The 26,923-nt window shown below is 42.4% G+C and overlaps 1 protein-coding gene across 2 annotated transcripts in view; it reads left to right on the plus strand.

Annotated features, from left to right (window-relative positions):
• The first annotated feature begins 391 nt into the window (after positions 1–391).
• The window catches only part of LOC125322845 (protein ELYS-like), a 41,424-nt gene continuing 14,892 nt past the window's right edge, over positions 392–26,923 (plus strand). Inside the window, exons 1-22 of one of the 2 annotated variants that reach the window (XM_048297107.1) lie at positions 392–496; positions 5,494–5,620; positions 6,695–6,948; positions 10,574–10,754; positions 11,536–11,743; positions 12,586–12,702; positions 13,419–13,503; positions 17,894–18,044; positions 18,768–18,900; positions 18,988–19,169; positions 19,636–19,697; positions 20,457–20,585; positions 21,860–21,950; positions 22,037–22,126; positions 22,313–22,453; positions 23,225–23,329; positions 23,788–23,881; positions 24,181–24,304; positions 24,416–24,472; positions 25,471–25,617; positions 26,350–26,537; positions 26,724–26,868. In XM_048297107.1, coding sequence (XP_048153064.1) covers positions 5,500–5,620; positions 6,695–6,948; positions 10,574–10,754; positions 11,536–11,743; positions 12,586–12,702; positions 13,419–13,503; positions 17,894–18,044; positions 18,768–18,900; positions 18,988–19,169; positions 19,636–19,697; positions 20,457–20,585; positions 21,860–21,950; positions 22,037–22,126; positions 22,313–22,453; positions 23,225–23,329; positions 23,788–23,881; positions 24,181–24,304; positions 24,416–24,472; positions 25,471–25,617; positions 26,350–26,537; positions 26,724–26,868 — 2,805 coding nt within the window. In that variant the 5' untranslated portion in view covers positions 392–496; positions 5,494–5,499. The other variant, XM_048297108.1, reaches the window with a different exon arrangement.

A 26,923-nucleotide genomic window follows, 5' to 3' on the forward strand; every position in this document is an offset into this window, starting at 1 on the left:
GGGGATGGAACTAGATGATCTTTAAGGTCCCTTCCAACCCAAACCACTCTGGATTCAATTAAATCCAGATAGACTGGGAGGAAAGGGGAGAAGGGGGTGAGCGGCTCCTGCGGTGAGATGGACACAGGTAGGCAGGGCCAGCTTTCTCCCTGCCAGGGAGTTCCCCCTTGGCGGGGCAGGGGAGCAGAGCCGTGCCCACGAGGTCCGGGGCGGGGGCAGGAACGGGCTCTGCAGAGCGCTGGTTCTGCCGGCCCGGGAACTACAGCTCCCGGCGTACCCCGCGAGAGACAGCAGTCGACGGGGCGGGACCGGAAGCGGGTAGCGCGCGGCTCGCCGGGATTCGTAGTTGGAGGCGGCCGCCGCCACAGCCCAGGGCCGCGTCCCGCGCATTTGAAAATTCCCGCGGAGGCTCACGGCGGGTCTCGCGAGAACTCCGCCTGCCCCCCCCCCCCCCCCCATCCCGTCCCGCCCCCCGCGCGGCGGGTGAGCGAGCGAGGTGGGTGCGCGGGCGCGCCGGGCCGGGCCGTGTCGGGCCGTGTCGTTGTCGCCGCTGCGGGAGGGAGATGGCACCGGCACCGGCACGTACCAGGAGCGCGGGCTCGGCTGGGCTGGGCTGGGCTGGGGGCAGCGGCGCGGACAGGAGGAGGCGGCGGAGGTGGCGGCGGCGACCCCCGCCCGCCCGTTTGCCTTCGTTCCTCCCTTTCTTCCTTCTCCCCCGTACCAGCGGGTACCGGGCGCTCCCGAGCCGCATAGGCCGGCACCGCTGCTGGCGCAGCGCGGGCCCGCGGGGGCCTCGGGCGGGCCCGGCCGCCCGTCCCTTATGTAAGTAACCCCCGGGCTGCGGCGCCGTGTCCGCCGCACGTGCCCCGGCCCCCGGCGGCGGGGGAGGCCCCGGCGGTGCGGCCTGGGCAGCGCACATGGGAGGCTCCGCAGCCGGGAGGCTCCGCCAGGCTGGGGGGCGTGGGAGATGCGGCGGCTGCCGCCGGGAGCTCTCGCTACTGCCCGGCCACCCGCGCACGCCCTCTGTTCTCGCCCTTTCGGTCGTGTTTTTGGAGGGTTTTTCATTACTTTCTTCTAATTCCGCCTCCCCCTCCCCCGCCGTGCTTCGGGGTTGTATTCCATGAGGAGGCGGGAAATGCGGTCTGTGCGTTGAGCGGCGATTGCGGGACGAGGGATGGGTGCAGTTGGGAGGCCACAGCTTTAGAATAATCCAGTGCGATTTGTGGGGGTCTTTGGGTCTTTGCATGAAGCAAAACATCGCGAAGCAAAGTTGCTGCTGGCTTAAACAAAGTGCTCCGTGTCTTCCGTAATAAACTGAATCCGGGTGTGGAGCTTCTGCCGATAGAATGCTTGGTGTCAGTCTTTCAGGTCTAACGGTTGCTTCCTGATCGTGTGTAGGGGAGTTAAAGGAAATTGAGGGACTTGATTGTGTTGGGATGGCTCCACCCCGTTCGGGGTACAGGGCTGAGCGTGGCCGTGCAGGTGCCTTTGGAGGGCCCGTCAGTCTGGGTGATTGTGTCAGCCTTGGCTGGCAGCTGTCCCATGCATTTGGGCACACAGCTTTGGATCCTGGGGAGGACAGCTCCTCATTCGCGTGCTGCCTCAGCTCTCCTTCCTGCATCGATTTGCCTAGTGTTGGCTTTTTCAAGTGTGATCAAGCTTCTATTAATTTTGTGTCTTAGACCTAGTAAGGTGTTGGATATAGTTTTGGAAACAGTGGTGACAGGCCTTTCCTGCTGTGACACTGTTTTACTGGTGTGGTGGGGAGAATAGAATCCTTAAGTAGTTAGGAGAGAGTCACTGACCACCAGGGCCTGTTGCATGGGTTGCAGGTGTTTCTGCAGTTGATCTTGTCAGCTTGCTGGCTGTAAAAAAGCCTGTTGGAGAATAACATGTTCCAAACCCATCTGGATACAGGCTTGGGCAGCCTGCTGTAGGTGGCGGCTTGAGCAGCGGGTTTGGAAGAGGTGATCGCTTGTGATTCTGGCAGGTCTTTCTCTTCAATGTCATTCTGGAATTTGTGCTGGAAGGGGCAAGTGGTGTGATGGCATACCAGTGCGGTATGCTGGAAGTGTCTTCCAAAATACAGTAGTAGAACAAAGGAGCAAATACAGAGATGAGAGATGGCAGCAAGGTCTCTCTTTGACGTCAGTGAAGTCAACGTGTCCTGTGAAATCTTGTCTTCAGCTGTGACTGACCATATTTTTAGCATTTTCTTCAGTGAGCCCATAACATTGTTGGGCTTTTAAACTGATTTTCATGTAATACCATCAGTCAAAACCAACATCTCAGAACTCTGACTTGGCTGTATGTAATTCTGCTTGAACATGCAATTTCTCTTTCTTTCTCTTTTTCATCCTCCCAAGCTTTTTAATCCAAAAATCTACGATATTCCTGTCTTTGGAAATAGTTCATGATGTTTGGAAGTTATAAGTACCTAGGGTGAAGAAGAATGGTCATTTTGGCAGGTTGCCCACAGGCTGCATTGCTGTAGGATACAGCGGGGAGGTTGAATTCTGGTTTATTCCTGAAAATGGAGTAAGCATGTGACATTTTACCCTAATCTGATTTCTAACAGGCAGAAATAGGAATGTGATTGTAGTTATTGTTTCAAAGAGAGCAGAAATGCAGTTGCTATTGGATATATCTCTTAAAGGAAAGGCTTCATGCCTTTAATCTAGATCTAGATTTCCTAGTAATTCTTGGTTTAACTTAGCAAAGTGATGCAAGGAAAACATCCTGATAGACAGGTCACTATATATTGTTCATAATTTGTTATGAAGTTTATCAGTCTTGTTCCGTGTCCTATTAAAAAAAAAAGTATTTAAAATGATCATTGCCTTACTGGAGGAAACCTGAGCATGCCTGGTGCTCTAGTATTTTCATTTTTTACAAAAATGGTTCAGGTCTTGGAGTTCTACTTATTCGATGGTTCTTACTGGTGTTCGTGGACTGATAAGCACATTTTTTTAATATTGAGGGCAGGAGTACACTGTGTCAATGTATGAGCTTTACATCAGGGAAGAATTCTTTTTGAGATGGTGGGGAATTTGGGATGGTAAGCAGTTTGTTTTTTAAACTCAAATCTCCCCAGTAGAGGATGTTTTAATTTGATTTACAATTTGGGCACACAAGTTTCTGTGCTCTTGGCACAGCAGGTAGGCAGTGACCCAGGCAGGGTCACTCAGGGTGACTCAAGGAGAGCACACAAGCTGAGAAGTTTCCTTGCATGCTCTTACCTGCCCTACTGGAAGATACTTGTTAACTCTTTTCTTAAAGCTATCTTGCTGTTATTGTGGTGTATTTTATTAACAATCATTTACTTACCACACAGACGTTCTCCATGCCTATTTACAAAAAAAAAAAGATTTTTTTATTCACTACAATAATTCTGGAATTTTGTGCACTTCTCTAAAATTCCTTAATATATGTTGTCAGTCAGTGCTTTGTCAGGTTGGAGAAATGGGCTGACAGGGACCTTAAGCAGTTTAATAAGGGGAAGTGCACAGTCCTGCACTGGGGGAGGAACAACCCCAGGCACCAGTATGTGCAGGGGCCTGCCCGGCTGGAAAGCAGCTTGACAGAAAAGGCTCTGGGAGTCCTGGTGGACACCCAGTTGACCATGAGCCAGCACTGTGCTCCTGCAGCAAAGAAGGCTGGTGGTATCTTGCCTGGGCTGCATGAGGAGGAACCTTTGCTAGCAGGTGGAGGGAGGTGATCCTTCCTCTAGTACAGCACTGGTGAGGCCTCATCTGGAGTGCTGTGTCCAGGTCCAGGCTTGCCAGTCTCTCAAGAGAGATGAAGGTACTGGAAGGAGTGCATCAAAGGGCTGCAAAGAGGGTTAGAGGAGATTGGAACAGCTCTTCTCTGAGGAAAGGCTGGGAGACTGGGACTGTTCAGCCCAACAGAGAAGGGAAGGCTCAGGGGTTCTCATCAGTGCACGTAAATACCTGAAGGGAGGGTGTAAAGCAGATGGAACCAAGAACATTCCAGTGGTGCCCAGTGACAGGAACACAAGCACACACTGAAACATTTCAAAGATGCTATTCACCAACCAGATGTGTCTGAATTAGTAGCTGGTGTTACGGGTTACTCCTAAAATATATCCACTAAATTGCAATTAAAATAAGCAAGAATGCTGGTCAAATTGTGAGGCCTTTTACTCTCTGGAGCCCCTGGATCCAGTGCAGAAGTTGTCACTTGAAACTGATGGCAAGTACCAAAAAAGAAACTCAGCAGAACTACTGCAAATAAGTTGTCCCACTTGGAACCTGATCTGTGCTAGTAGTGAATGCTGGCAGTGGTCAGGCTGGCTGGCTGCAGCAGTGTCCTGCAGTACTGGCTTTGCCATCATCAACATTTTTGTCAAAATGTTGACCTATGCTTAGTGCAGGACCCTGACTTACCCTTCCTGTGTTTCACATGCTCGTTGTTGTCCTGCTGGCAGCAGATACAGGGATGCAACCCAGCACTAGTGACCTGTGTATAATATCTTGAGATACCACGAAGAAAGCAGTACTGTTTGAACAAGACAATTGAATTTGTCTTGTCTTTCAGAGGCCTTTTCTATAAGCCAGATGACTTGCAAAACATAGATACTTAAAGTAATTTGTATTTCCATGCATATGGATTATCTCATATTTAGCCACCTATTTAATCCTGTAAATCAGTTCAGCTCTTCAATTTTTCCACAAGAAAAAGTCTGTCTTGACACACTGAAATGTGAACTCTTGTGGAGTACCTGTATGGGTGTGCAACTGTCTGAGAGGCCTAGAAATTTTTTGTCTAATACTGCAGAGATGTGATAAGGAAAGGCAGTAGGAAGGAAGGGACTGGAATAAAGAATATGACTATTTCAGTAGAGAAAAACCAAGTAGTTTGAAGTGCTGTGTTACATTTACCTCTTAAGTGTATGGAAAAGTACTGCTAATTGATGTGCTATGAAAGTCAGTATTGCTTGAAATTAACAGCAGTATGTTTTCTGGAAGAATTTGAGGATGAATTTAGTAAAGAACTTTGTATTCCTGAATGTCAAAACTAAGCATGCAAAAAGTAGACAAGACATGGCTGATCTGTGACATCTATTAGAAGACAATTGACAACAAGTAATAAAGTATTACATCAAGGGAAAGGGCAGAGAGTTATACCTCTTACTGAGAAGCTTTTTAAAATGTGATTTTTCTGAGATCACTTTTTGCTTACCTGGATGAGTAAGCTTGAACTCGGTGTGTTGTTCTCTTTCCTACTATTTATCTTGTCCATCCTTCTATGTCACTTTTTGTTGATCTCATAGGCATCAGAAAAGCACAAGATTCTCCTTTTGCTCTGCTGTGAGATGGAAAACTGTCCTGAGTTCCATTTTTTTTAAGCAGAAAGAGCTACAGATGATGTATAGGAGATTTGTCGCTGCATACTGATGAAGCTTGGGTCAGTCTCAAAGATATTTATGGCTGACATGAGTCTTTCTTTTTGCCTTTTTTCCTTTATTTACAGTGAAGAATGCGAGACCTAACGGCTCAGGTAACGAGCAGTCTGCTGCAGTTTCCAGAGGTGACTGTTCAGGCACTTGGGGAAGATGAGATCACCCTAGACTCTGTGCTGTGTGGGAAGTTTTCTGGAGGTGAGCATTTTCCTTTAAATTTGGTTCTGGTATAAAGTTGTTATTGCCTGAAGCACAGGGTCACAGAATCAGGTTTGTTTTGTCAAGATGCATCAGGTTCTGATAGCACAAACAGGATCTTTTAACAATTAGAAATGCTAATATTAAACCATTCATAGAATTGAACACAGAAATTGCAACAGCCTGCTCCAATCTTGTGCTATTAAAATAATTTAGCTGACCATGCTGAGTCAATGAGCCTTCCTCAGCTTTGAATGAAATAGAAGGCAGTTTTCAAAGAAGAAATTGTGTTGTTTTGGGATGGATTTCTTTCTACCAGCTCAAGCGCTGCCCATGTATTTCCAAGGTATTTAATAGGATGCAGATGAGGACCCAGTGAGAGTTGCTGAAAGCAGCTAAGCAGATTAGCTAGCTGACTTTCTAGGTGATCTGAAGGTAGAGCTGGATGCCTGTCTGGATGTCTGGGCTTGTGTTAAGACCAGATAGAATCTTACCTACCTGACTGTAAGTGCAGTAATGGAGCTGATCCTTCCTTTGAGCTTGACGTTCTCCAGTGAAGGAACAAGTGTTAAATTCTTCAGTGAAACAACACTTGTTGAAGTGTAAAAGTTGAAATGCAGTGCCCATTTGAAGATAATTTCCTGTCCAAATCCCTGCCCAGAGTAGTCACGTGTCAAGCAAAATTCTTAAACTGGAAATGAATTGGTTTAGATGGGCTGTATTTGAAGTGTGCTTTGAGACTTGTGTTCCTGTACATATGTAGGTGTTTTCTAGCAAAAGCAAGGCAAGTATGATGTACACGCTAGAGATCAGTCTATTGTAATCTTTATCCCAAACAGTCAACGTTCTTGAGTGCAGGAATGACAAGTACAAATGCAAAGGAACGGGGTTATTAATTTTAGGATGTACTGGTTGAGGGCTGCAATGGGTGATTTAAAAGCATTGTCCAGAAGTAGGTAGTTTGGTCTTCCTCCCTTTGGCGCGTTTGAGGGAAAGGCGCAGTGACAGCGGCCTCGCTGTTGTTGCAGTTCCTCTGCTGGGGATTTGTTCAGTCATGTTTCTTTTCCCTTGCAGGCAGAAGTGGCCTGGCGTGGCTGGCGTGTGGCCCTCAGCTGGAGGTGGTGAGCTCTGTGACGGGAGAGCGGCTCTCTGCATATCGCTTCAGCGGAGTGAACGAGCAGCCTCCCGCTGTTCGCGTGGTGACCGAGTTTTCTTGGCAGAAGAGGACTGGACTCCTGGTTGGGTTGGAGGAAGCAGAGGGAAGTGTTCTCTGTCTCTATGACCTTGGGATCTCAAGAGTGGTTAAAGCAGTTGTTCTTCCAGGAAGGGTATGTATCTTTTTGGGGGAACAAAGATTTTGTGTTGTTTGGTGCTGCATAATCCTGCTTGAGGAAAAGGTCTTGTGCATCGCTTTGTAGGACTTACACTTTTTATATTGCATTAACATATTGTCAATTCGGTGTATCCAGTCAAGAGAGCCTTGATGTAGAATCTTGGACTTAGCAATAGCATTATCTTTTGAGTTTACTGATAGTAAAAAAAATGCTGTAGAGCCCATAGTGACTTAATTCTCTTCTTTTACAAAAAAAGGCATTGCAAACTTCTTTTTTTGTCAGAGCAAAAAAGAAAACCCCAGTTAGGGTGTCTGTAATATAATTTTTCTGAATGGCTAATTTCTGTCAGAAATACTGTCTTTAAACTATCTCAGACTCCCATCATTGTGCTGTTAATGACTTTGACACATTCCCCTCAATCTCAGACTAGGAAGCAGAACAAATTTTTCCGTTAATTTAGGATTGGAAGAAAGAGATTTTAGTGAGTTATCTGTCAGATTGTTGGCAGATATACTTTGTCTGCAGTCCTTGAATCTCTGCTTATTGAATAAAGTGTTTGTGTAGATGGGATACAGTGGTGTAATGTTGCTAATTTTTTCTGCCTTCTGTAACCCTTGAACTCAAATGATGTAGTATCCCTGTGTCTCGTTATTGTAATGGAAACAAGTATCAGATTAAGTTATCAGAACATTAACATTCACGGTGTTTTCATCACCTTAATCTGCAACAAATAAGTACTTATTTACTGCTCAGCTTTCCCGAACATTATTTGGTTTGACTTGCTAGAATACAGGTGGAAGTGTGCTTACTAGTAGTAAGCATTTGTGGTGTGGTAACTTTAAAGATACAAGTCGGGTCAGTGTTTCAGTGTGTTGTTTTGCTATCTGCACGGGCTTTAGAGGGAGAAGCAGGCTGTGTGCTAGCATAAACATATAATCAGTAAGTAAATTATGTTCTGATAAGTGATGTTGGTGTGTTAGATTTTATTTCTTCTATCTAAGTAAGCTAGGAAAGGTTAAGAAGTAAGGATTATGTCGTGTCGAATCTGTATCTACAGAAGTGTTTTGAAATAGAGGCTATTTCCAGCAATCAGTTGTATTAGAGTTGTTCTATACCACAAAAACTGGTTCAGGAGCAAAGATGATGAAGCCCTGCAGGAAAGAGTTGGCTGTTGTGTGATGAAGGGTATGAATTTTGAAATAAAGCCAAAGCTGCTCTGAAAGTTTTGCTCTTATGCCCTGAAAGCTTTTGATTACAAGTGTGTTTGGTCTGTTGCTTTCGTTTTGCTTCCTATGTCTTTGATATTGCATTAGTTAAGTCAGCATAGTCAGGACACAGGTATTGCTAATTGGACTGTCAACTCTCAGACTGTGAGTGGGAGTAAGGGTAAGCAAAAACAAGTAGATAAAACTTCCACTTGGCTGCTGTCCATATGTTTTGAATTCTTTCAGAAACTCATATTTGCATATTATGTAATGTATAGTTTGGGGGGGTTGATATGCCTGAATGTTTCTCTGCTTTTCAGATTGATTATTTTTAAAGGTAAAATGTGGATCTTAATGTCACTTTCTACAGTTTTGTCATTACTCTTTTAAACCTTTAATGAGCAGCATGTTTTCAGGACTGTTTTCTCAATGGATATAACTGTGGACAGCTAAGTTGTACAGTTTAACACTAAGAGCAATTCTGCTCCTAGGTGTCAGGTTGTTAGTGTACTAATACAGGGTGCTTATTGTGACGGTGTGACTGCCTTTTAGTGTAACAGTGGATGTTGAATCATTCAGAGAATACAGAGGTGAGTTAAAAAACCCAAACTCAGGAGCTTAGAAAGAATTTTAGCATAATGGCTGTGAGTGTCTCTCAGTGCCCTCTGGATATATAAAATGCAGCAGAAAACTGAAAATGTTGACGAGTATGATTTGAACTGGATTCTGAATTAAAAACATGAATTACATTGAATTGGTTTATAACAGTTGCATGTTTAAGAACTGTTGCGTGGTATTTTCCCAATTTTTCCCGGTTTCTATGAGGCAGAAGGGCAGCATTCAGATTCAGTGAGCTGAGAAAAGTTTTCTTTGTTCTTTCCCAGAATGAGCTGGCAGTACACTAGGAGAATAGGAAAAAGCAGTGCATAGCATAGTGGAAAAATATGTCATTTCAGGAGCGTCTACATGGAAAATAGAAGTAACCGGGGAACATTTTTGGAAGACTCTATGCAAAACTAGTAAAGATTCATTTGGAGCCAGTTGTACAATGAAAAAAATACCTTGAAAAGAAGTTAAAAGCAACGCTTGAACCTTGGCTAATTGTGCAGCAAGATGTGTCCCGTATTTCCTCATCACAGTCACCAAGACTTGGAGCTCAAGAATCCGAGTAATCAAAATACTTTTGCTAGTCCTCTGAGCAGCAGAGAAGATTGGAGATTTAATTTGAATCATAAAAATTCTGAAAGAAAACCGAGTTTCCTAAATAACTATAGGTACTTCTAAGATTGGAATTCTTGTGTCCAAGGTAAAAGGTGGATTGTGTAGCAGATGTCCAGGCAGCACAGTCATAAGCAAATGCTTGATATGGGAGAGGAGAAAACTTCAGGGGGCTTAAGGGTTTGGATATTTTCCCCCACTTCTGGGGGTAAATAACCTCCCTAAAAAGATGGACCACCTTGTGATGCTCACTACTTTGCTTTGTTTTCAGACAAATGTTTGTTGTTGCTGTAAAGCTGCCTGTTTTCATGGTGCTGCATTTGTAAGAGGCCAATCGATAGCCCCTGTTCTTCTGTTGTCCAGCTTTAGTGCAGGAGCCTTGGTGTGCTTGGGTCTCTGCTGGAGCAGTCAGTATTGTGCTGGGTGTGCTGTGGGTGCTGAAGGGTCTTCACCTTGTCCTGAGGTTGTGGGGACTGCTTGTCCTGTCCGGGAGCAGAGAGAGCTTGTTCCTCAGGCTGAGCAAGTTCCTGTTTGGTCTGTTGCTGTTGGTTTAGGCTGCCTTCTACAGTTTTCCTTCCCATCTGTGACAGTGCTGGCACGCATTTAAAATTTTTGTTGGATATTATGAGTCAAAGTGAGGACCAGCATAGATTTTACTAAGCCAGCATCTCCCTCCAAGCCTTTCTAGGAATGTTTCATTCCCATGGAAATGGTGTGTCTGCTGTGGCCCATGGCCACTGCCTTGTTTGCCTTGCAGCCCTGATTTATCCTGTGACATGTTTGGTAAAGAGGACCTGGACTGTATCACAGTGCCGATGGGCTGTGAGCAGTGGAAGGACTAGATTTAGCTTTGTCTTTCTTACTTAAGTCCCATACATACAGTAAAGCTTCTAGCACGTAATTGATTTCATGTGTCTTCTCAGATGTAATTATTTCTAAGTAGGAAATGGAAATTGGTAAGCTGTAAAGACAGAATGGGCCATTTAAGTGGAGAGAGCTTTCTTTCTATGAATTTCCTTTTTGCTTGGTATAATTGGGAACAATGCTTTGTTTTTAAGTCTTACGAACCTGTATTTACTTTCTTATTTCTGATGTGCTAATGCTGGCTTCATTTCTGAGTGAATTGAGCTTCCCTTCTGAGTGATTACTCTCGAGCTTGTCAGAAGAGCTTTGCTGTTGACTGCAGTTTCCCGCAGGTGACTGCCATCGAACCCATCAGCAGTGACGGCGGAGCCAGTGTGAGCACCCGGCACCTGCACCAGAGCCTGCGATGGCTCTTTGGAGTGGCAGCGGTGGCTACAGACGTTGGCCATGTCCTTCTGGTTGACCTTTGTTTGGATGATTTATCTTGCAGTCAGAATGAAGTAGAAGCATCGGGTAAGCTGCAGTTTTTAAACTTGAATTTAGAAGTAAGAAAATTTGTTTCTTTTCAAAAGCCAGCATGTATCCCAGTGAAGATCCCAGCGTGCTGACTGACTGCTGACATTTCTGACACTGCTGATTGCAGATGGCAGTTTGGCATTGTGTGGTCCTGAACTGACCAAAAATTGGGAGTGGCTCAATACTCCGCCTGATGTTAAGAACACCTCTTGCTGCCCAGATCCCTTTGTCCCTATGATTCGTACCAGTGGGATGTAGGAATTTTTCCATCTGAGTCCGTGCAGCTGCCTGATAGGAAGCTGTGTCGGAAGTACCATATTTCTTGGGAGCGTTCTCCTGTTTCCATTAATGACTTTGGGCAAATTTTAGGCTTGTGTTTTGAAATAAATCTGGTTTATCAAAAGCCCTGAATTTGGGTGAATGAATACTGCAATTTGTGTCTTCAGATTGTGCCCACTGTTTTGGGTGTTGTAAGAGTGGTTTCAGGAGTTCATGTCCCTTCAAATAGCTTCATCATGAGGCCTTAAAAATGAATTTGTCTAGAAAGGTTACAGTTGTACCCAGTTTTGAAATAGGATTGAGAATACCTGTCCCATTGGAGAGTCCTTCTTTTCTCTAAATAGGTGCAGAAACAGAAATAGCAAAAAAGGTGTTGCAGAAATGGGTGTTTTGCCTGGGACAGTAGAATTAGATTATACACACTGTATAATCACATCAGTTCCAAATGCAGCTGAAGTGGCATAATACATTCATTTCTTGCCTGCTTTTATGTGTGTAGATCTAGAAGTTGTCACTAGAATTCCTGCTGAAGTTCCACAGAGAAGAGAAGCTGTGACCAGAGAAGGGAGGCATCTCTGTTTTCAATTACGAAGTCCTTCAGGAACAGCAGTATCAACCCTGTGCTACATAAGCAGAAGCAACCAGCTCGTTGTGGGTTTTTCTGATGGCTACTTGTCACTATGGAATATGAAAACTTTGAAGAGGGAGTAAGTAATACTTTCCACTAGGTCACACTTGGAGGTGTAGTGGTCTCAATTTTTTGTTTCAGGAAGTGCTGCAGTAGGGCTGTGATAAAACTGGTTTTTGTAAGTCAGTTTGTTCTGTCCAGGAGTATTCAGTAAAACTATGCAATGTGTGTATTTCCAGGTATTAGAAAGGATTTTTCAGAACCAGGTACTGCACTTAGGCTGAAGTTACTGAAAGCCTTCATTATGTAAATAATGTGATTTTGGTGATAATATTTTTTAAAGTGTCCATGATGAAACTAGTGCGACATGGTAATTCAATAGCTGATCTATGTCTGAAAGCATATTCTTTCCTACATTTCAGTCTTAATGGAAATTGGTGGTGGACTCATTCCAAGGCAAGGGTGCATGCAAATGAAAGATTGTTTGGAAGCCTTGGAGTCAGTATAAGGGACATGTAATTTTATAAGCAATAGTAAAATTTAGAGGTGATTTTAAATCTGCCACTTAAAATATCTGACCACATTCAGATAGGGGTTTACGTAAGGAAATCTACAGCACCTCACCGGAAACTACATATGTGTTATGGATGAATTATGGATGCATAAATAGACAGTGGACCATAATTAGATGCCAAGAAAAGATTGTGAAGGTACAGCTGAAGTTCAGAAGTTGGGAAGACAAATACTTAAGAAGTAGTGGCTTGTCAGTCATCAGTTGTTTAAGATGGAAGTACAACCTTCTGCACTTTGAGGATAAACGTGCAAGGTGCTTTTTTCCCCAGAAGATGCCTCTACCCTTCTACAAACAGCTAGAGCCAGCAGGCTTTTTTTCTTTATCATTTTTTTGTTTTAAACCTGTAGGCACCACTCTCAGCTTGAAGGAGGAAGGATTCCTGTCTATGCAGTTACTTTTCAAGAGCCTGAGAATGATCCTCGCAATTGTTGCTACTTGTGGGCTGTTCAGTCTACACAGCAAAGGTGAATAAAATCTTGCCATAAGTCACTGATCTTTTTTTATAATACTTGTTCACATTCAGTTGATATCTGTGTATTCATTTTGTTCATTTAACTGTACAGGAGATGAAAAGTATTAAGCTTACAGTGCAGTTTTTTCAGGATTTTTCACTTGTGGAGAGGGGTCGACTCACTCCTACCTTGTGAAAGAAGGCAAAGGAACAGTGCCTATATTTTTGTGCTTTCAGTCTTAAATGATTTCCCTTGTTTCTTGATGACTGCTTCAAGATTTGTTTGGTATTCCCATCATGATATTCAGTACCATTTAAAGTGGTTAAGGCTGCAGATGCAGAACAGTAAAGATCATCAGCAAGCTACTTAATCAGCCCAGCTGTTCATAGAGTGGTAGTCTTCTTAAGTTTGACTTTAAAGCAGTTTTCATGGAGAATGCTTTACTGTTGTGAGTGATTTCCAGCAATTCGGCAATTTTTTTCTCCATACTGCATATTAAAGCTTTCCAATGATGTAGTTAGCATTGGCCCCTGAAGCTGCTAGTGTCAAAATTTCCTGCTTTCTGTTTTACTGGCTAAATGTGACCAATTTTCATGTTTTGGGAAGCAGTGTTTTTCTTTTCAGCAAGAGCATGCTCTTAAGTAAGTTTCAGCCTAGATCTAATAAAATGCTAATGAGGATTGTAAAGCCGCTTTGTAATCAAATCTCCTCATTTATACCTTTTTCAGTGAAGGTGATGTTGTGAGTTTACATCTGTTGCAGTTAGCATTTGGTGACAGAAAACGTCTGGCATCAGGACAAGTCATGTACGAGGTAAGACAGGCCTATATGTGAGAAGATGAAAATAGTAATTTTGTCTAAGTGAATATCAGTTAAGTTGACCAGGTTAATATTTACGATGACAGATGAGTGAGACTAAAGAAAAAATGTCTTTTGATGAGTCTCTGTAGGCATTGTTTGGTCCATACTTTTCAAAACAAGTCATAGAATCATAGAGTAGTTTTGGTTGGAAGACCTTAAATATCATCTAATTCCAATCCCCTGCTATGGGTATGGATGTCCCCCACTAGATCGGTTCACTCAGGGCCCCATCCATCCTGGCCTTGAACACTTCCAGGGATGGGACATCTGTAGCATCTCTGGGCAGCCAGATCTCCAGATCCTCACCACCCTTACAGTAAAAAATTTCTTCCTAACATCTAATCTAAATCTCTCTCCTATTTTAGTTGAAAACCCCTTCTCCTTTGTCCTATCACTATCTGCCCTTGTAAAATGTCAGTCTCCCTCTTTTTTACAAGCTCCCTTTTAAGTGCTGAAAGGCTGCACTGAAGTCTCCCAGCATGAGGTTGGACTATTGGGCTGTGAGTGCATACTGCTTCTTGTCCACTAGCACCCCCAAGTCCTTGGCAGGGCTGCTCTCAGTCATTTCTCCTGGTCTGTAGTCATGTCTGGGATTGCCCTGTTCCAGGTGCAGCACCTTGCACTTGGACTTGGAGACCTTCATGTCACGAGATTCTCATGGGCCCCCCTCTTAGGCTTGTTGAGGTCCCTCTGGATGACATCCTGGCTTTCTGTTTAGTCAGCTGCACTTTTCAGCCTTGTGTAATCTGCAGACTTGCTTATGGTGCACTTGATCTCACTGTGTCATTGATGAAGACACTGCAGCGCACCGGTCCCCACACAGGTTTCTGAGGGACACCACTCAACATCGGCCTATGCCTGGAGACAGAGCTGTTTGCTACAACTCTTTGGCTTGTTCCATCCAACCAATTCCTTATCCACTGCATAGTCCACCCTTCAAATCTGTCTCTTCAATTTAGAGATGGTGATGTCGTGTGGGATTGTGTCAAAGACCTTTTAGAAGTCTAGGTAGGTGACATCAGTCAGTCTTCCCTTGTCAACTCTGGCAGTCACTCCATCACAGACAATGACCAGATTGGTCAGACACAATCTGTCTTTACTGAAGCCATACACTTTTATACTGCAGTGTCGTGTGTTCCAACTAGATTCATCTGCAGAGAGCCCCTATACATTCAATTCCTGAAGAGGAAATGGCTGTTACAAATGGAATTACTCAATTTAAACATCACATGAATGGCATATAGGAAGAGAAGACAGGGCTTTGTTGAATAGCTTTGTGTTACCGAACTGTAGATTTGAGGAAGCATCTGTCTGTCTCCCTTTCTTAAAATATGGTCATGTATAAATCCTATAGATTTCTGATCTCTGTTTTATAATCTTGTTTTTCTTTTAAGCTCTGTCAGCCTGACTTCAAATACACCTACAAAAATACCTACAATGTCTCTTCAGTCTTGATTCTGAAACTCAATAGTTTTAAGGATGATTCTTTTTTACTTTTTGGCTGGGTTGTCTCTGAAATCTACTCTTAAAGCCAGCAAAAGATATAAATGCAATGTAAGGTGGTATGATTTGGTCAGAAGAGTCTCCGTAAATTTTTAGAACTGGTTCCAGAGATGCTGTGGTATAGAATAGATAAAATATAGAAGAGATATTATTAGGTCTCAGATATCTGGCAGAGATGGGAGGCACCTGTAGAATTTTAATTCCATTCAGCAGTATGCACGAAACTCTTCCAAGATCTTTTTAGTGGGAAAGTAATCTTAATTCAGAGTAAGTCTTTCCTCCTATTTGGCACTTGCTCTTGTATGTTCTCAGTAGTACAAAATGAAATTGAGGTAATCCATGGATTACCTTGGACTGTGGTTCAAAGACTTTTTTACAGGGACTTTGAGTTTTGAATTTTTTGGAATGAGTTTAAATTTTGTTCTTTTTTTCCTTTTATCTATAGGAAAGCGCCTTCCTCATTTGGAAGTGTTGCTTTTGAACAGATAGAGGTTAGGTGTTTGGAGAAGGTAGTGTTTCTTTAAAACCTGTCCTCTGTCATGGTGATGAAGTAGAAATACCTTCAAGTGGTTCAACATGTCTGAATATGCATGTTATATCTTCGTGTGTGGTTTTTTTAATGACAAAAATACACAGTGCTCTAGAGGAACAGAGCACCCTGTTTGGGGGTCTTTTGTGTGTGTGTGGCGTTTTTTTTTTAAAACAGCTTTCATTGCGGTTCACTCCTGCATCTTGTGCTCTGAGCACTTTGGCAGGTTGATAGGAGAAAGTTTCTTTAATCTTCTCAAGATTCACTTTTGAATTTCTGTTTTGTTTTATCCTCTTTTAAAAGTTTTTTTTAGCTACAGTCTTAGCAGTGACAAAGACAATACCTTTTCCTGTGTGCTGCATTGGGAAAAAAGCAATTGTCTCTATTTCTCTCGTGGCTACTACTTTTTCCATCTGAACAATTTGATGTTAAAGTGTGGGACCTTTAACTATTTGGTGGTTATTCATCTTAGTTGTCTTACTTTTCTGAACAAGATGTGACAAATGTCAGTTTGTACCTCAGAGGGTTGAAATATTTCATCAGCCTTTAAAAATGGATCTACTAGAAATTCCAGTTGATACTCTTTAAAAAAAACACACAAAGCGATTAAAAAGTGTTATTGTGTTTGTGACTTGGAAAACCTGTGGTGTAGTTAAAGTAAGACTTGGAACCCTCTACAGGCTATACAACCAGTAGTACATTCACAGGCTTATCAGTGGTGTCAGGCACCATTCCCTGGATCTGAGATCTTTTCCTTCCCTGCTGTTTCTGCTTCCCCATGATGAGTGTGTTGAAAGATTGCAAAAGGAGCCAATCTTAGAAGGCTGTTGAGGAGAGCTGAACATCTGCACCCTCTGAGGAGGAAAGACAGGTTCTTCAGCTGGCTTCCAGATAAACCACTTGCATGTGTAGTTTCATGCTGAGATCTGATAGCATCTACTGCCAATAATCCCTCCCCAAAGGATGCATCAGGACAGGATCTGTGCTCTCCAGTAGACATTTAAGTCTTGGATTACTTCTTGTGGTCATAGATTGGTCAGTATGACATGATGGCTCTCTGCCTACATGACTGATTCAAGCTTCTTGCTGGTCTTCAGTGACAGCAAATTTAAGAGTTGTCCCATTCACCAGGCCAAGCTTGAGTAAATGAGGAGAAATTAATCTACTGCTGCTTCTTGTTCACTGAGTAGAAGTCACAGTATCTTGAAACACTTGTCCCCTTACATCAGTGCTTTACGTCCCAGGAATCAGACTTGAGGCCATGAAAGCTTGCACTTTGTATTACGGTACAAGTCACAAATGGAACTTCTGAAATGCGTGGCACTGTGTTTTTATAAACGTGTCCAACTTGGGTCTCCATTGTCTTCAAGGCTTGCTTAAATCTGCTCAAGTAAGAAAACTGAAAGATACGCTGAAATTAGGCTTTCAAAGGCCTTTTTTATATCATCTCAGCAGCTGCTGTATCTTGTGGATCAGTTCATGGTCATGGAGCATATCCTTAACTTTGTCCTGCACAAGGCTTGTGTATAGTCTCTACGTTGATACCAGAGTCTGACCAGTTCAACTCCTTTGAAAACTGTCCCATTTAACTGGTCTGGAACATCATAACTTAGTATCTTCTGTGCAGTAGAGTTCCTTAACTTAGATTTGCTTGCCGCAGTGTGGAAAATTTAAAGTATGCGGCTTTGGCTAGGAAATTGTCTTCAGCAGGAACTATTTGGTATTATTTTTCTCCTTCTTCTCTGCACCAACTTTGTGTGGGTGTGCCTCTTCATGTATGAATGACAGCTGAAATTTCTAGTCATTAAAATTAATGCTGGACATATTTATGGAATTTTCATGCTTTATCTTGTGGAACTGTCCTTTGGAATGGTGAATTTCTTGTTCAGGACATGATCTCTTTTAAAATTGGTTTTAGTGATTAGTTATCCTACAGTGAAGGTGAGGTTCTTTGCTTAGGCTTCATGTTAGTTTTTCAAGGAGATGGTTTGGATTTTTCTTGCCTACCCTGCATATATCTGTTACTTCCAAAGTTCCTGAATAAGATAGTGTGGACTGTGCATGCCTCAGAGCAAAGTTTTGCTAAGGAATTCATAGTTTTTGAAAATGTGCAAAGCCTTTTCAGCCAAACTTACCTGCTCCAGTTTGAAACTTGATTCTCTTGAATGTCAGATGTAGTTTTTATTTGCTATCAGAAATAAGTTCATTGGAAATAAACAGTACCATATACATGTTATATTAGATATATACTTTCTTTCATAGTAGATCTAATGAAAATTACCTTCTTTTTTAATTTTTTTTCCTGCCCAGGGTTTGGAATATTGTGATGAAAGGTACAGTTTAGACCTCACTGGTGGAATCTTTCCCTTGAGAGGGCAGACCAGCAATACTAAATTACTCAGCTGTCAGACCATAGAAAAGTTTCGCAACCATGCTGACAGAGAGGATAGCATTAATGAAGGTTTGTTCTGATGTCCCTGTTTGGTTATTCTAAACTACATGATTTGGGAATCTAAGCAATGAATGCTGTTCTATATTCACAGTCTTAAAGTCTTAAATATTCGTCTAGCTGACCTTGTTGGGCTTATTTAAAAAGAATCGCTTGCTTAAGTTCTGTGGGACTTTTTTATCCCTCTGGACATCATTCTTTAAGGGAAAAAATAAGTTTTATTTTATGTTTGCTGGGATGCTAGAGCAGCGTATGGGGTCATCTGTATAATACTGGTCAGTCAGTTTGTTCTGGCAGTTGTCTTCATTGCACAGTAAGATCAATCTGTCTGTTGCTTAGGAATGTTACCTGATTTTTTTTTTTTCTTCTCCCTGATCAAACATATGGCTTGGCTGCATCCATTTAGCACCTGGTCACTAGTGGTGTTCCCCAGGGCTCAGTACTGCAGCCAGGTCTATTTGATATCTTTTTTAGATGATCTGGAGGAAAACCTTGATTAGCTAATAATTGTATGTTTGGTTTAGAAAGGATACAATTTGAACAAGAAAAAGAGGCAGTATGACTAAAACCTATCACATGGATGTTTGCTATTCTGTATATTGTTTTTATCATTGTTAAGAAAGAATTATGTTTCATGGGTGAAATAACAGAATTAAGCCAAAACAGAAAGTAATATTTTAAAAACACCAGATCTCATATTTTCTACAACAAGAAAAAATGTCTTCTCTTTGACAGTAATCTCTCCTGACACCAGTGTATCAATCTTCAGTTGGCAAGTGAATACCTATGGTCAGGGAAAACCATCTACTTACTTGGGTGTGTTTGACATCAATCGCTGGTATCATGCTCAAATGCCAGACTCACTGAGGTAGGTTTTAGTTAAGTTGCTTTCAATATCCCTACAAAGGATTAATTTGAAAGTCTCTGTTGAGCTTATGCACTTGTTTTCTTTAAGGCCAGAAGAATTCCGTCATGATTGCCCCTATTTTGCACTGTGGTCACTGGATCCTGTAATAAGCATGACTTCTCCAAACCTCATTTTGGATATTCTGGTACACGAGCGTAGTCTAAGTCGGGGGGTTCCTCCTTCTTATCCACCGCCTGAACAGTTTTTCAATCCAAGCACCTATAATTTTGGTAGGTATTTCAGTGCTTTTCATTTGAATAGTGACAAGCTTCAGTTGAGGTCAAATGCCACTTAGGGGTTCTCCTTCTTGTTCATTGTTTGTCACACAAAAACCAAACCAAACAACCCCCACAAACCTTCTCCAACCTGGTTACCTGTCCTGACAAGGTATTTAGCTTGTGCAACATATCTGACAGGCTGCTGACTTTTGGGTTTTGGGGCTTCTGTAACACAGCCTGGGAAGGGGTGATGGTCATAAAATGAAATGACTTGGAGCTGAGGCCCAAAGCACAGCATCTGGGTGGCACTGGAGCTTAAGTTTCTACGGTCAGACAGTAAGTACTTTTTAAAGAAAGTTTGTAGGTGATCTGCTGAAGGCAAGGGCTGCTCGAGGTTTGTCTTTCCAGAGGGCACTATTGAAAAAGCACAAACTGGTGATAAGGTAACAATGTCTGTCAAACGTTCTTGTTTCTGCAGATGTTACGTGCTTGCTCAGCTCGGGAGTTGTTCACATGACTTGCACCGGCTTCCAGAAGGAGGTGACTTTTTTGCTGTATCTCTGTTGAGACTGTCCAGAGATGAACCTTTTCAAGCTTCTCTCTTGCAGTGCTTTGAGTGTCAAGAGACCACTTTATGCTCACACAGCCCATCCACATGCATAACTGCAGTCACATCCTGCCAGTTTCATGCAAATAGTGCTGTTCTAGGGAGGCAGAGCAGGGATTGAATGGCTGGAAAGGAATGCAGCATTGCTGTAGTAGGAAGAAAGGGTGTGGTGGAAGTTGGGGAAAGCGTTTTCTTCTTGGTACTGTCTGCACAGCGTGGAGTTAGGGTATGGACCCCGATGAACTTGAGAAAGGAGGACAGCATGGAGAAAGGGAGAAGTTATTTAACTGTTTCAGAATTATTAAGGAAATGCATGTTTTTTCTCCCAACCTTGGCCAAATTATAACTTCTGAGCCACTGCACAGCTTGTGACAAATCCTTTCAAATTAAGTTCCAGCTCACTAAATATACCCATGTAAATCATCTTTGGCACAAACAAGCACAGAAGTGTGATTTAAAGTTGTGTGTTAGTTTTAACTTCTACAGAATATAATTTGTGTCAGGGAAAATACCAGGGCTCGGGTGTTAACAGACAGGCTGGAAAATACTTCCTTTAGCATTGCAAAGGTTAGTATTTTCTTTCACAGGATATTGTCTATAAACTGAAACTGTTAGTTTGGCTGTTGTTTTTAAGACAGAACCCTAGTGATTGAATGCTGTCTTAAATCTGTGTGTTTTGATTGATGTTTCAGACCTTGAAGTTCTTGAAGAAATCTGGTCCTTTAATAAGTGAAGCCATTTGTGACAGCTACACTCGGTGTCTTGTAGCTGGCTTGCTGTCTCCAAGACTGGTTGATGTCCAGCCATCCAGTTTGAGTCAGGTGAGTGTACACTGGGGAATCCAGGGGGAATACATCCATCTTATCTGAAGGCTCTAGAGGCTACAAGACATTGCCATCTGAGTTTTATGTGACTTGGAAGCTGCTCTGACAGGCAGGTTTTGACATTAGGTAGCAGAAGTAATAATATGCAAACTCCAAGTTTGACTGGGAACAGCCCTCTTGGCAAGCTGACCCAGCCCATAGAATGTTTATTTTGCAAGCCTGATGTAGGCTCTTACATTCTGATTAGATGTTCTGATGTCAACTCTGGTTTGGAAATTACTTGGGAAAGCAAGACATTTTATGATGACCTTTGCTGAACTGTGATTATATTGTTCAGAGACTGCATTGAGCAGGGATTGCTTTTGAATACTAGAAAGAAAAATTTCAGAATTAGGGTCAAGAAGCTTGGAATTTTGTTTGGTACCCTAAGAGGTAGTTGGCATGTTTCCTTGCCTGAAATGCATTTTCAGAAAACAATGGAAATATCTGTATGTCTTTTAATATGTAGAAATTGCTCTTAAATGTAATGTTTTTACCTAGAACACAAACTTTTTGATTTGTTTAAAAGAAAATAGAGGGAAGAAAAAATGAAAAATTGTATGCAGGATCATTTCACCTGAAAGAAATGTCTGAACACCAGCTGAAATAAGCTTATTTGCCGTGTGTGTGCATGCCTGTGCATTATCCCTCTCGAGGATTGCCATGGCATTAGAATACAGAATTTGAACAGAAATTTCTGCCTATTAGAACTGAAATGTTTCACTTCTTTATGGTACTTTAACAAATTGTAGCTTAATGTTTTGGCTGTCAAAGCTGCTTCATGTCTTGCTGGTCTTGGGAGCTGCTTGGCCTCAGCTTCACTGTTTCCATGCAAACACAGTTGTGTTTGCTCTGTCCCCTTCACGTGTTCCTGATGGCAAAGGGGGGTGCCCAAAGTGCATCATGGGTATGAGCAGAGGATGTTACTGCAAATAGTTAACTGGGACTCAGTAAATGGAAACTGAAACCCCAAGGCACAGAAATAGAGATTAACATTAGCCTGTGTGAGGTTGAAATGTCAGAGGAACACTTTCCTGTGTTCCTCAAACCAGCAATCAGTCCAGCCCGTGGCTGGAATTCAGAAAGAATCAAGAATCGGGAATTAGTTGCGTTTGCACCAGTGGACTTTGTGATGTCTGAATGAGTATCCAGTTAGAAACAAACACTTGTGTCGATGGCTCGGGAATGAAAAGTAGGTGAGGTTGTGATTTGCTTTTGTCTGTTGTGCTTAGGAGGAGCAGTTAGAAGCGGTGTTGTCAGCTGCTGTGCAGACAGGTTCTTTAGAACTTCTGACGGGATGCATTAAACACTGGACTTCTGAAGGTAATGCTGCTTCCAGTGTTTTTATGTTCTGTCTGTTTTGGTGAGAAATTGTGGCTTCACGTCCTTTTTGTTTTCTCTTTCTACAGAGCAGCCAAGTTCTGCTGTAAATTTACGGTTTGTTCTTGAGTGGACGTGGAGCAAAGTGATCTGTACAAAAGATGAACTGGACCAAATATGTGAGTACTGGTGTGGTCGTTTTTGAAAGCTCAGGTCATTCTTTGTAGTGGATCCTATTCAGTAATCTGCCGGTATATGGTACTGCTTCTTTAAGTGTTCTCTAAGTGTTGTGTGGTTGTTGAAGTGTCCTCTGGAAGTCTGCAGTTGCTCTGCTGACTGATGATTTGATATTCATCCTTGACAAGGTGTTCCGCTGTTTGATGGCTCCTGCAACTTCATTGACCCCCAGACACTACAGTCCCTTCAGCACTGCCAGCTGCTTCTGAGCAACCTCAGCACAGTCCTGAACTGTTTTCTAACAGAAGCCCGAGAGCTTACTGAGAAAGGTTGGTGAAAGCACTGCTAAGCCTTGGGTCCGTTTGTTAAGGTTTGGAAGGATGCTTGGGTTGTAACTGTGGAGACAGGAGCTGCTGTTGTTTTGGATGGCTGGGAGAGTGTCAGATTGAGCTGGGAGGAGGGGCTTAAGTCTGAGAAGCTGGGACTGTGATTTAAGATGCTTTGAGTTCAGGGCAGCAGCTTGTTGTGGAGGTCATGAGGCTGGGTAGGGGAGGCTACATTGCTTCAGCAGTGAGCTGAGTAAGCACCTGGGTGGCACTTACAGCAACTGAGTGTGGCAGTGCTGAGAAGTGTTCCTAGTTCTTAGCTCGTGATCGATAGCTGTGTGCAAATTGCTGGAAAATATAAAGGAAGCTGAAATGAGTAATGTGTAAAGCAAGTTCCTTGAGTTATTTTGGCTTCTGATTTTATTAATTGTTGTTGGCATGGTGTGGGCAAAAGAAGAGGCTCCCTTTGCTAAAGTAATAATCTCTGCTACACGGGAAACAAATGGCTTTTTCCTGAGTAAATCTAATTGATAAGGTTTGGGTTTTTTTAAATTTTAATTTTTAGTGAGTCTGTTTCTTTGTAGTGCTTGGTTTCTTTTGGGGGTGGGTGAATGGTGTTTTGTTTTTTCAAATTCAGAAGTGATCTGGGGGGACAAATACAAGTAAAAAGAGTTCCACCATGTTTTTTTAGGCTTTCTATTTGTTCTGCTGAAGGGAGTTTTGTAAAAAGGAGAGGAATTGCAATATCCAAATAATCTTTTGCCTTTTTTTCAGGTTTTACAGACTTGACAAATAAGCAGGTGGTAACCAGCCTCATTTCTTTGTATGCACAAGTGGTGATCTGGTTCTGTCGATCCAGTCTCCTGCCTGAGGGTTTAGGTAAGCAGAACCTGTATTGCCAGAACACTTGTTTTGAGAGTAAAAGCAGTACCTGCATGTTTGGAACCTTTTGTGTATTGCTGGAGGTGAAAATACACCTTGGAAATGCTCTGAAATTAGACACCTTATAAATTCCATTGTCAATTGTCTGACAGATGCTCACAGACACATTCAAAAACCATTCCAAACCGACAAAAGAGTTGTTTATTTAGGAGTGGCCGTGAGCTTACCTTGCGTGCTCTGAACGCTGCATCAGCTGCAAACTTGAAACTGATCTTGAGACAAGAAGAAGTAGTTGAGCCTTTTATCTTAGTTCTCTTTTAGCAAAGGCAGAAACATGGATTCTTTGAGAGTTGGAGGGTTCTTGAGGTTGTGTGGTTTCTGTCTGTCTAGTCCAAAGTTGTAGTTGAAAAACGTGGTCTTACTTCTTTAACTTGCTTTTACTTTATCTCCTGTAGATGACCATATGCATTTGTCCAGACCTTTCTACAATTACCCTCTGATTCAGAGCTACTATACGGGTCACCGACAGAAACTCCAGCGCTTATCAAGGTAAGACTTACAGGAAATCTCTAGAAAGCCTGCACTGTTAGTTAGACTGGGTGAGCATGGTTACTTTGGCAGTTAAAACCCTTTGTCTGCACTTCCTTGGCATTCCACATAACAGAGCAGGAAAGCAAACCTGGAACCCAAACAGTCACTGCAGCTCTTCTCTTGATTTCTGCTTTGGACTGCCTCATTAATTCATTGTGACCTAAGGAGCATCTTTCCTCCGAGTCAGAAATCTGTGACACTGAGAGGCTGGAATGAGTGTTTTCCTCTGTCCAAACCCTTGCTCTCTTTTGTTGCAGAGGAAGGTGGGATTCTGACTGCTTGATGATTGATGGAATGGTTTCCCAGCTGGGAGAGCAAGTTGAAAAGTTGTGGCAGAGAGATGAAGGCGGCACTGGGAAATACCCACCTGTCAGTTTACACGTGAGTGTTCTGTTCGCTGAAAACCCCAGCAGCAGCAGCAGCAGCAGTCCCCTAAAGCCAGGGACTCTGAAAGACAGGAGCATTAGAAAACCTTTTCATCTTTCATTTCAGGCACTGCTGGATCTCTATTTGCTAGAAAGCATTGAAGAAAGTGACAAACATGCAATTGTATCCTTTGCAGATTTTGTTGTTACCTCTTCAGTGTGTGCACATGAATGTTCTTCCATGTTTGTCACCAGGTGTTTTTCGCAAAGTCTTTTCTGATACAAGAAAATATGTTCCCTAAAATATTCAAGATAAAATCCTCCCTTAGTTTTTCTCAAAATTCAACACAGTTTATAATTTTTTAAAGCACTCCTATATGTAGCAAAGGACTGTGAGTTAGAATGGTGCCCTGAAATGTGCTGCTTCAGAGCAAAAGGATTTGTAACAGTGGTTTTCCAGTAGCTGATTTTTGCCAAAATCATTTGTCTCGCAGCCCAGCTAACAATGTTTGCTTTTTTGTGTGTGTTAGAAGTGCAGGCACACAGAATATTCATTGGGTAGAAACCTAATTTTTGAGCTGCTGGAACATGCAGGCTTGCCTTTGTTGTTTGCTGGCTAAACCATGAGGGGAGCCTGGAGAGCAAGGGGGTTAAAAATGGTTGTAGTATTCCAGGGCTGCTTTACTAGAACACGTCCTTAACAAAGGATGTCAGAAAGGGAAAATGAGACTTTGAGTGAGAAATCTACATATAGTTTTAAACAGAATTTCAATCACTCGGTGCTAAGTTGTATTGTAAGGGCACTAAAATTTCTCTTTTATTAAGAATGAGGAAAACAAAACAGCTGTAGAATTTGGGGTTTTTTTAATAATTAGGCATTGGACATCGAGTGTTTTAAATGTCCAACAGGAGCCTGAGTTTATAACAGCAGTATTTAAATATGCAATATCTGCCTTTTTGATTTCCTTACAGAAATCCACAAGTGTTTCTCTGGCTGTTTATTCAGAATGTTGATTTGTGGTTAGGACGTGACTATCGATACAACAGGCTGCAATACCTTAAAATGGCGAGATCAATACATTAGGGTGTTCTGCTTCCTACCATTTTCATATTACTATGTTTTGCTAAATGTGATAAATTTTTGGCCTTAGCAATTTATTCACCTTAATTAGATACTCTCAGACAATTTACTTGCTGCTGGATATCATGCATTCCTTTCCAAATAAAACAGAAACTTCGATTGACTCCTTTCCAACTGCCTTTGCTATTCCTTGGGGTCTCGTTAAGCTTATTCAAGGGTTTTGGCTTCTAGATCACAATGATTATGAAGTAAGTATGAAACAGTTGAGTTGGATATTGCAGTGCAGAGCTTTAATCAATAAAAGTATTTTTAAAGATTGGTACTTAGGAGCTGTTGAAGCATTAGAAACTTTTTTGTAACACTGCTCTGACATCTTGGGCAATAAGTCATGATTTGAAATTTTGCTTTAACTACTTTGACAGGAAATTGATTAAAACAAAGGCATAATCAACTTTATTAATTTTAATATTTGAATTTTCAAAGCCATCTATGGTTAGGTTTTCAGCAGACTGGTTGGGCACTGTTTCTAAAAGAGTGTTTTGGGTACTTTTAACCGTGGAAACTGTGCTGCAAGTAGCAGCAAGATTTGAGACAGAAGACTGCAGAAGTGACTTTTCAACCTGTTCTTCTGATGCTGAAGGTTGTTCTTTACTTGTCACCATGTCAATAGAATCAATTTGTTGGTCGAGTAACTTATTATTTCATATATTTATAAAAAGCAATGTTTGTCCACAGACTTTTGTTAACTTAGAAAAATCTGAATGTTCCTCTTAAAGCATTCACTTTGTTCTCTCTGGCTGATTCCTTCTTTCCTGCAAATACTGAAGAACTTTTATTGATGTGTCCTGGATCAAGCATTTTGTTAGTTAGACATCTAAGTTTGCTTAACCCCCCTCCAGCCTTGCTGCAGAAAGTTTTGCCCGTGTTTGTTGCACGGGTTTGTGAGTCTGTGGTAATGAAGCTGCTCTCAACTTCTCCAGAATTCCCTGGCCCTGCTCTTCCATCCAGCTACAATCAAGACTGTGTCATGGCAACACATGAGGATAATTCAATCCCTCATGTGCCAGGGAGAGCACAGGCGAGCCCTCAGGTACATCCAGATGATGAAGCCGTCGATGTCCAGCAGCAGTGAAGTGCGGCTGTTCCTCACCGTGTTGTTGTCCAACAGGTAAGGAAATCTCTCCTGCCGTTTTGGCATCCACATGTTGGGAAATGTGGAGAACTGATGCTACAAATGGGGCTCCCCTCCATTTCCATTTGATCCATTTGATCTTTGAATGAATAGCATCACTGTGGGGCATCTTGGTGGCTCTAGTGTTCCTATTCCTTTCCATGTCCAAAAACTTACCTCCAGGTGCATGGTGGAGGCTTGGGGTCTGTTGCAGCAGCACACCACGAAGTTAACCATAGAAGAGCTGCTCAAGCACATGTATGAAATCTGTCAGGAGATGGGGCTCATGGAGGATTTGCTGAAGCTGCCCTTCACAGACACGGAAAAAGTGAGTTTGGAGAAGAAACAAAAAAATCTTAATCGTCTCTGGCAAGAGAAGAGGC

The sequence above is a fragment of the Corvus hawaiiensis genome, chromosome 3, assembly GCF_020740725.1.
Source record: "Corvus hawaiiensis isolate bCorHaw1 chromosome 3, bCorHaw1.pri.cur, whole genome shotgun sequence".
Classification (NCBI taxonomy): Eukaryota; Metazoa; Chordata; class Aves; order Passeriformes; family Corvidae; genus Corvus; species Corvus hawaiiensis.